Genomic DNA, 12,514 nt, shown 5'->3' on the forward strand with positions numbered 1-12,514 from the left:
CAAGGTGTCAGCAGGGAACCAAACCAATCTCCTGAGGCATCTCTCCTTGGCCATCTTCAACCTGTGTCCTCACACAGTCTTCCCTTTGTGTCTGTGCCCTAACCTCCTCTTCCGATGACACCTGTCATATCAGATTAAGCTCCACTCTAATGACTTCATTTTAATTTAATTATCTCTTAAAGCCCCATCTCCAACTACAGTCACGTTCTGAGGCCCTGGGGTTAGGATTTTAACATATGAATTTGGGCAGGGGACACAATGCAGCCCACAACAGAAAGGAAGTTGTCTGATCTGTTTTGAGAGTTCTACAATTGTGGGAGGCATGGACTTAAAAAAAAAAAAAAAAAAAAAAAATGCTGTGAGCCGTATCTTTATTCAAGACTCAAGGGATCCTAGGGTGAGTATCTCCAGCTGGATCTGACACGTTTCCATTCAACATTTCCCCAACTCCCAATCAGGAATATTACTAAATATTCCATTCAAAAACATCCACACTTGGAATCCTAGACAATACTGTAAGACTGAGAGAATTGTCTGTTATGTAAACTCCATATCTTTCCTGTTGTAATATAGTACAGTAACATATAACAATGAAAAAATTCAATATTTTATTCAGTTCTGAGGCATAGCATAAAATACATAAAGTCTGAAAAACATTTAAGACAAAGTACTATTAGAATAGCACAAAAGTTAATGAAATAGTCTACAATGGTAGCAAAAATGTATAAAGTTCTTTTCTTAATTTAATTGTTTTAAGTCCCAAGAAGTAGAAATTAAGAAATCTTCTTTAAAGAGTTTTATGTAGTTCCATTTAATGCATGAGAGTAATGATTTTTAAAGTGTCATGTATTTAACTGGTGGTTAGGGCCTATAAGACTACTTTTGAGGTGTGATCACGATTTGTGTTCTTCTAAGAGTTGATGGGAGCAGCCTGAAGAGACTAGGAAGTTAAACATAACTCTATGAGACATTTAAACCTACCTGATAAAAAGAAAATACTTTGAGTGTTTTATGGTCTGTGAAGAGACAAGGGAACTTACTAGCCTGTATTTCCTTTCCTATTAATGTCATGAGGCGTGGTAGACGTTACCAGCATTCAGCTCAGTCACATAATAAGCCAAGTACAGATACATCACAATCTGTTTTGTGTAGCAAGGGTAACTGAAATGCTTTGATCAGAAACAGGATGTCAATCACTGTAAGCCAGGGCAAGAAGAATGAAACCTCGAGGGGAAGTGAAACCCACCTGGTGACACTGGGACACACCTCTCCAGGTGCACAGCCACTGCTCTGCCCTCTTCCTTCGCATAAGCATGTCCTCCAAAACTCAGAAAGGAGCAAGTGGGCAAGAGAGGAAGTCAGTGGTCCAGACCTTTAGCATTAAAGCATCAGAGGCAGAAATCAGAAGGTAATAACACAATAACAACCCTACAGAACCCCCTTAAAAAATTCCACCATCCCACTGACTAAATTCACATGACTGAAAAACAAAAATCTAAGACAAAAAACGAACAGTATATACTTTAGAAAAATCTTTAATGTGTTGCTTTGAACAATTCTATGAAACTTAAATATGTATTAACATAACTACATTTTCTATTGACCCACTTCATTGTTAAATTCTTCCTTCGGGGCTCAAAGGTTCTAGGATTATCAGTGATGCCAAAAATTCTAAGAAAATCTGACCAAGTCATGGCTGCTTATAAAATGTCTTTAGTTTCAATTTAAAAAAAAAGTTTTTATTGTTTTTTTTAGACAGAGAGGAAGGGAGAGGAAGGAGAGAAACATCAATGATGAGAGAGTCATTGATCGGCTGCCTCCTGCATGCCCCCTACTGGGGATCGAGCCCAAAACCCAGGCATGTGCCCGGACTGGGAATCAAACGGTGATCTCCTGTATCATAGGGTGATGCTCAACCACTGAGCCATGCTGGCCGGCACAGTTTCAGTTTTTAAAAAAACCCCTTTAGCACTTGGACAAGAGAAGGTGTGCTACGTAGTGATGGCCTTTTTATTTGTACTTGTATTTTGTTGGCAGTTCAGTTTGGGTGGTTTCAGCAACATTTACTGAGCACCTACTTTGTACCAGGCACTGTCCTAGATGCTGGAGACATAAAAATGAGTAAGACATGGTCCCTGTCCCCAAGGAGCTTACTTACAGTCTCTTGGAGGCCAACAGATAGTGCAAAGATGTAGTAAAGTTCATTCTAAAATGGACAAAAATGGCAGTAATTGTCCTTTAAATACAATGGCGTGTCATTGTAATTTCAAGGCAGACAATTAAAATAAAGACCGTTTGCATGTGATAAAACAGTAAAATCATTAAGACCTAACTTTTAAACATTCACATAATAAAGGTAGTTAATACTAAAAATGTACACCATGGTTTTCAAGTACTTCACACTTAGAAATATTATTGCCCACATCTGTGCTACAGTCCGAGCCGCAGTCCAGGCCACCACGTCATTCACATCTCGGCGCGCTGGGGCTCAGCTTCTCACTGAGCTTATGAATTAGGACGGCGAGTTCCTCGGTCGCTTGGCTCTTGTCCTCCAAAAGTTCATAACGAAGACTGGAGATATCTTGCTTGATTTCTTTTAATTCACCTAAAGTATTTGTATAAAACACACACAAAATTGGTAATTTGCTCTTTGGATTTAGAAAAGAACAGAGAGTGAAATTCATACGATATAAATACATTTGCTTCATAACATTGCCAAGGTAGATTTTTTCCTTTAAAATGATTAATAAATATCTGTTTAAAAATATAATGACCTTGCCCAGCCGGTGTGGCTCAGTGGCTGAGCATTGACCCATGAACCAGGAGGTCACAGTTCAATTCCCGGTCAGGGCACATGCCCAGGTTGCAGGCTCAATCCCCAGCAGGGGGCGTGCAGGAGGCAGCCGATCAATGATGTTTCTCTCTCTCTCTCTCCCTCTCCTCTCTCTGAAATAAAAAAAAACATATTTTTAAAATATATATAATGACCTTTATAAAAAGCTATAAAAGTAGTACAACTATGCTTTTAATAGCAAAACTCAGTTCAAGTACTGTTATGTGGCTCAGCCAACTTTTAACACAGGGTGACCTCTCTGTTAACTAATCTATAAGCAGGGGACCTCCTCTCTGTCTACAGGAAGTCCTTTGGGTCCCCTCAGCCATGTAGGTAGCACCCACACAGATCCTCTCCCATTGCTAATATGGAAGGGAATCCTAGCAAAACAAAACTTTACTAACCATGAATCAATCTATTAAACAGGCAAATACATGGAAGAAGTAGATTTAGGGCAAGTTTGAAGGAAGGGAAGCGAAGGAAAAAGAGTGTGTTTACTAGGGAAGGCAAGGGTAACGGGTGTGGAGGCAAGGAACAAATTAATCTGTGCCCCACGGAGGACGGGCACATAAGGGGGTACAAGCAATGCGAATCGAGCAGTTTCGAGGTGATACCACTGGCTGTATGGACATCACAGGAGTCTCCATAGGAGGCTATTAAAACACAACTATTCCCATAACTCAGCTTGGCAGTATTTTGAGCATATGCAGACCGCAATTAAAAACTGGATTCTTGCCCAGCCTGGCGGGGCTCAGAGGTTGAGCATCGACCTAGGATCCAGGAGATTGTGGCTCGATTCCCGGTCAGGGCACATGCCCGGGTTGCGGGCTCCATCCCCAGTCGGGTGTGCGAGAGGCAGCCGATCAGTGACTCACCATTGATGTTTGTCTCTCTTCCCCCCTCTCCTCCTCCGTCTCCCTTCCTCTCTTTGAAATCAATAAAGATATATTTTTTAAAAAAACTGGATTCTCTTGCAAGTGATGGTAATTTAGATAAGGCCCTGACCTTGAAAGGTGAACTTTGAAGCAGGAACTTATCTCAAATCCAAGAAATGATTCCTCAAATCACTGGCACTTGAACAGCTTTTTACGAGAACCGCATGTAAAATACACCTTTCACATTTCCTGGTATCTTTATGGTGCCTTTTGAGTATCATTTCTACATTCTCTAATTATATGAAAGAACCTTTTCATTTTAAGGAATTCTAACTCTTCCTCAAGAACACACACAAAACATGTTCAGGTTCCTTTGTAGCAAAAAAAAAAAAAAAAGAAGTGGTTTTTCCCTTTGCATTTGGCAGCACAGAGGGAGCAAAGGGATCTAATTTGAAACCAAATCCCACACAGCCTGTCCTTGGTGGCAGAAAGGGATTCTCACACCACTCAGGCGACCCAAGGGCCCCGCTCGCCTCCCTGCCGCCACCTCCTTCTCCCTGGCTCCTGATGACGGGGGACTGGGCGCTAAGGGCTGTGTCCATCCTGCCAGTTCAGGAAACACAAATCACCCCACCTCTGGACTTCACCTTCATTTATTAAATGAGGAGGTTCAGATATAGGATATACTTTCTCAGAACTCTGTTCAAAATGCCAATCCTCACTCATTCGTTTTCCTCTTTTGCGCAGGCTGGGGAGAGGCCTCCTGGTTTTTGACGCTGTCCCGCCACTTAGCTGCTGTTTTGTTTTCAGGGAGTTACGGCACCACTGACGGGGGTTCCGCTTGCTAATCTACAGCCCCATTCCACTCCGGTCTCCTTCAGACTGTTTCGGGGTCCCCATGGTTGGATTTTTGCTGGTTTCTCATTCACATATTTATAGATTTCTCTTCTACAAACACATGCCATTGATTGGATTGGCTCAGATTTGCAAGGGCCCCCTTGCCCTAATCAAGTACTGGCTTCAAAGCTCAGCAACGGTTTGGTCGAGTTGAGCTCTTTTTTCTCTTATCAGTGAGGCAGGTCTAGTGGCATCTCACTGGTGTTATAAACTGTGGTTTTCAACTTATTTCTCCAGGTTGATTTCTTTTCAACTCTGGCTGGTGCGTTGGCCTACGCCCCAGCATTTGATGAAAAACTTTTATAGTTCACACAGAAGCCCTGCCTAGGATTTACCTGGAAAAATAGGCATGTTTAAGTAAGGAGCCAAGGAGAAACACGAAAGGCAAGAGAAAAAACAGGTGGGGAAAATCGGTTAGAGATTTCTTCCTGGACAACAAAATAAACATTTTTCTGAAGTGTGGATTCTGTCTGAGCCCCCCATCATTTTACCTGCATCACTGGAAGACTGTTGACTCTCATGTGAACTCACTAGAACTCCTGACTATCTTATATGTTAGGGAATTAAAAGGAAACACGGCAGACTTCCCATTCTAAGAATCAGGGCATTGTGAGGAGAGAGAAATTGTCGCTGATTGTGACATTTTAAAAAAAGAATTTTAGAAATGTAACATAAGAGTCTCCTGTCCATCTTGGAGGGACCCAAACTGTCACCAGAGATTGGATTTTTAAAGTATCCTTCAATGTGAAGTTTTTCCAAGGTCATTACGTTCCTTGTACAAGGGTGTTTCTTGTTTTTTTGTGTGTGTTTTAACCTTCATCTGAGGATATTCCCTCCACTGCTTTTCAGGGACAGCGGAAGGGAGAGGGAGAGAGAGAAACATCGAGGTGAGAGAGACACACCCACCCGTTGCCTCCCGCACGGGCCCCGACTAAGGCAGGGCCGAGCCTGCAACCGAGGTGCATGCCCCCGGCCGGAATCGAACCCGGAACCCTTCCGTCCGCAGGCCGATGCTCTAACCACTGAGCAGACCGGCCAGGGCGAGGCCCTCTCTTGACCTGGGGACGCTTACCTTCATTCACTTCATCATTCTCTTTGTCTACTTGTGCTTTCAAAACGTAGCGCTTTATCAGCCTTTTCATGATCTGCTGTTGGAAAAGAAGAAATGACTCCGTCACCAACGATGCACGTGACCTGGGTCCTAGTCTCCTCAGAGTCTGACATGCCTGTAAAGCGACAGCTGGGGGCAGAGGAAGTGCACAGAACCACTGACGGAAGAGCCACCCAGGTCTTGGCGCTTGACCCTTTCCACCCTCTACTGAGCCTAACGGCATAATTCACAAACACCCACCCCACCCCCGGGAACAGGGGAAGCTGCTGAAAAAGGGTGAGCTGGAAGATTTCAATTCGTGGTTTCTCTTTCCAACATGATTTCTCTTTGAGGTGTGTTGACACTACACTGTCATCTACCTACCTTATTTCTCATTCTTGTTTAAAAAAACAACAAAAACAAAACAAAACCGAATCTACACTCAGTAGAGAGAATTTGGAAAATACAGAGAAAAACAAAAAATTAAAAAAACAAAGTTATCAATCATCCCACCATCCAAAGAGAAGCTCTGTTGTTATTTTGGTGGATGTCCTTCCAATACCTTTTCTTTAAATTTTGCATATATACTAATTACTACAGGCATTGTGTTTTATGTTTTTCTAAATACTATATATTCTATTACGTTGTAACTTTTCCTTTTGTAACAAGATATAATACAAATACATTCAATCTAAATATATGCTCTTAAGGGATAATTGTTTATCCATATGGAAAAAATTACACTGGAGCCCTACTTCATACCATGCACACAAAAATTAATTCCACATGCATCTTAAATGGGAAAGACAAAGCTTTTAAATTCAGTAAAGGACAGTATAGGTGAATATGTTTATGAATCCAGTGTAGAGCTGTATCTTTTCTAGCAAGATACAAATTCTAATTACAACAGAGAAGATTGATAACCTCAACTTTGTTACAATTAAAATTTCTGCCATGAAGACGCCATGAAGAAAGTGGAAAGGCAAGCCACAAGCTGGAGGAAATATCTGCAGTACTTGTAACTGATAATAAACTTGGATCCAAAATCTATGAAGAATTTTAATTCAATATGAAAAACAACCCAGTGGACAAATGAGCAAAGACAAGACATTTCACAGAAAAGGAACCATGAACGGTCCATAAGCATATAAAACAATCCTCAACTCTTTTCATGGGAAAATACAAATTACAATCAACAGGAGATACAATTTTACATTTAAAAAAGAGAAAAATAATAAATCTTATAATGGCAAACGTTGGAAAGGATAGGGGTCAATGGGATTTTACACTTCAGTGCAGCCGTTTTCAACCTTTTCTATCTCACGGCACATAAACTAATTACTAAAATTCTGTGGCGCACCAAAAAATGTATTACATTTTTTTGCCAATCTGACCAAAAAAAAAATAGGTACAACTTTGATTTATCCACATGGACAACTACGGTTGTGTTGGCTGTTGTCATTTTTTAATTTGACAATCTAAGGGAGAAGAGATCAGCGTCCCTGACTCGTCAGGTATTGCCTGTTTTAACAACTCTTGCCTTAGGTACAATGGCTGAAAATCACTGCTTTAGTGGCATGAGCATAAATAGGCCACTCTGAAAAACAATCTGGAATTTTCTTTTAGAGTTGAACATTTGCATGTCCTCCCATTGAAAGTCCACTCCTTGGTCTAGCACCAAGAGGAACTTCATGTGTGTGTGTGGACCGAGAGACATAAACAGTGTTTACAGCAATCTTGTCCCAAATAGCAAAAAACAAACGAGCAAAAACACCCTGAAAACAACCTAAACAAGTATCAACAGGAGACTAGACAAATCATGGTAAGCTGCACAATATAATGTCATTGTGTTCACTAACGAAATTAATGAGCCATAGCTACTCACAACAATATAGATGAATCTTAGAAGCATAAACATTGAATGGAAAATTCAAACTGAATTCACAAAGTAGGAAATCATCTTTATAAAGCTCAGTAAGAAGTCAGCCTACCTAATGCATTTTTAGGATTATCTATATAAGCAATAAGCCTTTATTTGAAAAGAAATCCAAAGTGAGAGGCTGAGAAACCCAAACTTCAGGCTAGAATTACCGGGAGGCAAGGGTGTGGGCCAGGGAGAGAGCCTACTGTAGAGGTGATGGGCAGACAAGGTTCTTCCCAGGTAGAAGGCACAGGTAATTATACCTCATGATTTATTATGTTACACATATTCTTCTGCATATATCAAACATCACAAAAAGATAATAGAGGAAAGGAAAAAATGGCCTAAACTAAAAGACACAATAGTCCCCCCTTACCCGTGGGGGATTGCTTCCAAGACCTCCCAGTGGATGCCTGAAACTGGAATAGTGCTAAACGGTATATGCACTGGTTTTTCCCATGCATAGAAACCTAAAATAAAGTTTAATTTAAAAATGAGGCAATGTCACAGAGAGAAGACTCATTCTTACCATGGACCTTAGCAACCTCAGCATATGCTTTTTTTTCTTTCCTTACTAAGTGGAAAACTTCCACTTTTTCCCTTCAAGGAAGCACGTCACGGCTTCTCTCTGTCACATCCCGATCGCCAGCATCGCTACTCTTGCACTTTGGGGCCGATATGAAGTAAAATCAGGGTGACTTGAAGATAAACACTGTGATACCTGGACAGTCCATCTGACAACTGTGGCGCCTACTAAGTGACTAACCGGTGAGGACATCTATGCTGGACAAAGGGATGACTCATGTCCTGGGTGGGATGGAGGAAAATGGCAAGAGAGTTCATTGTGTTACTCGGAACACACATGGTTCAATTTATAAATTGTTTATTTCTGGAATTTTACATATAATATTTTTGGACTGGAGTTGATGGCAGGTAACTGAAACTTCAGAAAGTGAAACCACAGATGAGGAGGGGCTACTGTATAGTGAGAATGAAAAATATACCTGTTTTAAGGAAGTAGAAATCATGAACCTAAGTGACGCATCAGATGCCAAGGCCAAGTAAAAGGATCTGGGATGATCCGAAAGGTCTGTCTCAGAGAATGATGACAGATCAGGAGGCACTCATGCTATGGAAAGGGAAAACCCCACCTTAGCAGTCACAGTAAAACATAAAACCAGTTGAATTCTGTGGAATCCAGACCTCAGGACAGGTTCATGGCTGGGTGGATATTAGCCTGAACTCATTCATGGACCAAATATTTATTGGAAGCCAATTCTGTGCCAGGTAGTGAACCAACTACTTGGGATGCAACAATGAACACAGTCCCTACTCCAGTGCAACTTCACTGGAACAATTCCCTATGATGGGTGAACATATCAGGGATATAATTAAGTTTAGGGGACAGTGAAGGCAGATTCCTATAGAAAGAAATGTGTATCAGTTAAGGTATCTTGAAGAAGAGACTATGTTCAACAAATAGTGCTAAGACAATGGACTATCCCTGAGGGAAAGTTAAATTTAGATCTCTACCTCACACCATACACAAAAAACGGAGGGTGTGTGTGCAAATGGACAACAGACCTAAATGTGACAAGCAAAAACTTTTAAAGGAATAGGAAATATTTCTTGAAAAGGCTAATAGAAAGGGTAAACCATCCGGAAAAGATAGATCAACCTGACTATATTAAGACAATTTAAACCTTTTATACAAGAAGGGGAAACCTAAGAAATGTAACTTTATTTCAAATGGGATTTTTCCTATTGTCCTGGAATTGTTGGTAAACCCAAAACTGATGATGACAAAGGTTGCTAACTACCCCATGGTCTAAGACAAGTTGCTGCTAGCAGTTGGGGCCAGTCACCTCCCCTCAGGCCTTAGTGACAATCACTAGATCAGCAGTGAACTCACCACCCCCATGAGGAAAAAGACTGAGACATGGGAGGGACCATGAGTTTTGGGGGGAGAGAGGTTATTCTCTCCCTTCCCTGCATGGGAAGGAGGGGGTGCCCCCCACCCCCTGCCAAGCCAAGGGAAGGGGGAAATTCAAGGCAATCACTCATGAAGATTAGGGTTGCCTAAACAAAGAGAGCCAGGCATCCTGCTCCCAATCAAATGCCTATTCCAGCAGACTTGCTGACCTGCTTCTGGCAATTGTCAGAGAGAGAAAGAACCAAGATAAGAAGAAACAGCCATCAGATCAGCCTGTTTTCATTATCTGACAAACATAAATTTCCACCATGTTGCACACAAGGCAGTAATACACATCAGTGGGAAGGGATAGTCTATTCAATAGATGGGACTGGGACAATGGCTATCCTTATGGAAAAGGGACAACTGGATCCACCTCCAGTCAGAGCCAGGCTTCCAGGTCAGGGAGCTGGGCAGAAGGCAAGCAGCCCACCGAGCCTTTCAAAGCCTTAAACACGCCCCTGCCCAGCCAGAGAGGCAGCCCTTTGGTGCCTGCCACACAGAGGACACAGAAATTTGGTCACTGTTAGGGCAGAAGAGAACAATACGAGGAAGCAACTACAACCTACAGCTAACTCAGGTGAAAAGATGCCTGCCCTTTGGCCTCTTGCTGAATACAGGCCTTTATTTTCTAGCTGAGTGAACAGAAGTTGTTTAAACTCTTAAAGCTTCCATTTTCTAATCTATTTAATGGGGGTAATAAAACTCAATTCATAAGTTGTGCAGATTAAATAATCAAATGCATGTAAAAGCAATGGTTCCTTCTTAGAAAAGGTTAGCTCTTGTTAGTAGTACTTGTAAAGATAAAACTTGAAGACTAACATATCTACACTCCCTAGCGCAATCTTTCTAAAATGTTTATGTAATATTATCTGAAACCATGCTAGAAAAAGTCTATGGAAACTAACATTTATGGCCAGGACAGATAATAATAATAAAAGAAAATATTTTAAAAATTCAGGCTCTCTAGAAGCACCCTGAACAAAGTCTCTCATATTTCAGCCCCTCCTTGAAGGGAAAACAGGAAGGCATACTTATCTCCATTTCATCTTTAAGCTGCAGGGAAAATTATGGTTACAAGCTGACGTTTTTACTCTTCAAAATTAGATGTGTTTTCGACTTTCCAGGTGTCCCACAAAAATTTCCACCTTATTTACAGCTTAAATATACTCATCCACCAAATTTGAGCCTTTCTACGAGGCAAGAAGACACCGCATGTTGGACTGAAATCAGGTTCCCCACTTGTGGCATTACCTGGAAACAGTCCATCCCTTAGTTCATGTTGGAAAGACAACTCATGTGAATTCCAAAATGCCCTGCAGCTCTAACAAGGGGCAGAGGTTAGCCATTTCCATTGTACTAGGTAATTCTTTAGAGATGCTCCAGAAATGCTCTGAATTGTGGCAGCAACATTAGAATTGGTATATCCCAAAAGTGGCCACTTTAAAGGAAAAATCCCCATTTGGCAGATTAAGATCTGGAATTTCCTTAAGGTAAGTCATCTATTATAATCACACTGCATTAAAAACCCGTAACAACTAAACCCACTCTTGTTATCACTCATGGAGTCCATTATAAAGAGATTTTATCTAAATATTATCAAGACCTTTATGTCAAGCTTGCTTGGTGTGTGTAGAGCTGATTGAGACTTTTTTCCCTCAGAGCTTCTCTTTTTCTACTATCACTTTCTGGGAGGCACAGAAGATTACACCACAGGCCTAGGGGATCCTTCTCCTTATACAATATTAAATGTACAGGATTCTGGAGTCTCCAGGCATTTAGCAAGGATCATCTCATTTAGAAGCATAACAATTTTCAGCACAAGAAGTTTGAGTTTGACAGTGAATTTGGGAATTTCTCTTCTAAATTACTCAAAAGCAACATGGAGAATGATAAACAGGAAAAAAAACCACACACCCCACAAACTCCTTTAACGGAACTTAGTGGCATCCTTACCCTCTTTTAGAAAGGTCATATGAAAAGGTCAACTGGGGGTGTGGGGAAACGTTAAGAGCAGACACTCGTGGCTGAGAATGTCCCTTGACCTTGCAATACAAAGTCTACAGAAGCTTAGGATACAGGGTTGAAGGAGACGTTATAAAGAAATGTCATTATTTGCCAGAAGTACTCAGTGAGATAAAAATTATATATATAAGCTGAAAATTTTCAAGACGGAAAAAAATAAAATCAACACAGAAATGAAAGGTATATTAGTAGCAGCCTGCACGAAGGCAGACAGGATAAAATACAGTATAAGAAAAAAAGAAACCAAAAGGGAAAATGGATGAAAACTCGAAAGGAATAGAGGAAAAAGTGGTAGGTATGGAAGACAGGCAAAGGTCCAGCGGGCACCTGATTGGTATCTTTGAAGCAGAAACCCCAAATAATGGAACAGAAACAATCTCTCAAGATTCAATTCAAGAAAATTATTCAGAGGTAAAAGAAGACTAAAATGTGCAGATCGAACGGCCAGACTGTGCGCCAGAAAAATTCACACAGATCTACCTACAGAACAATCCATAGCAAGTTATTGGATTTAAAAGATAAACAAAAAAATCTGGGTCATTCAAACCTCAACCTCAGGTCAACTATAAGCCAATAACAATCAGCTGGCCTGGTTTTATTGCTGCTGCTGCTGTTGTTTTCAGCTTGGCACAAGGCCACTTGGAATTAAAACCTGATTTTCCAGTTTCCATTGCAGATAAGTCATCTGTGTAAGTTTAGTAGAAGTTCCTTCCAGGAGGGAGGCATATCTTTCTTCCCCATTACCCTCTAATTATATTGGAATGCAGAAGCAGTAGCCGGGGCTCCAACAGCTTTCTCGGCCAGACTGAGATCACGTCAGAATGAGAGACAGTCACGGCAGAGTGACAGGACAGAACAGGCCTGGGTCCCTGACCTTGTAGGGACCAGCCCTGGAACGACC

At 41.2% G+C, this 12,514-nt stretch overlaps 1 protein-coding gene across 1 annotated transcript in view; it reads right to left on the minus strand.

Moving 5' to 3' along the window:
• Positions 1–588: 588 nt before the first annotated feature.
• Positions 589–12,514, minus strand: part of TRPC3 (transient receptor potential cation channel subfamily C member 3) — a gene marked incomplete at its 5' end in the record, with an annotated part of 61,174 nt that continues 49,248 nt past the window's right edge. The window contains 2 exons of the mRNA XM_081136100.1: positions 589–2,605; positions 5,678–5,753. Coding sequence (XP_080992226.1) covers positions 2,463–2,605; positions 5,678–5,753 — 219 coding nt within the window. The 3' untranslated portion in view covers positions 589–2,462. The remainder of the gene's footprint in view (positions 2,606–5,677; positions 5,754–12,514) is intronic.

Source organism: Miniopterus schreibersii, assembly GCF_964146895.1.
Source record: "Miniopterus schreibersii genome assembly, chromosome: 4".
Lineage (NCBI taxonomy): Eukaryota > Metazoa > Chordata > Mammalia > Chiroptera > Miniopteridae > Miniopterus > Miniopterus schreibersii.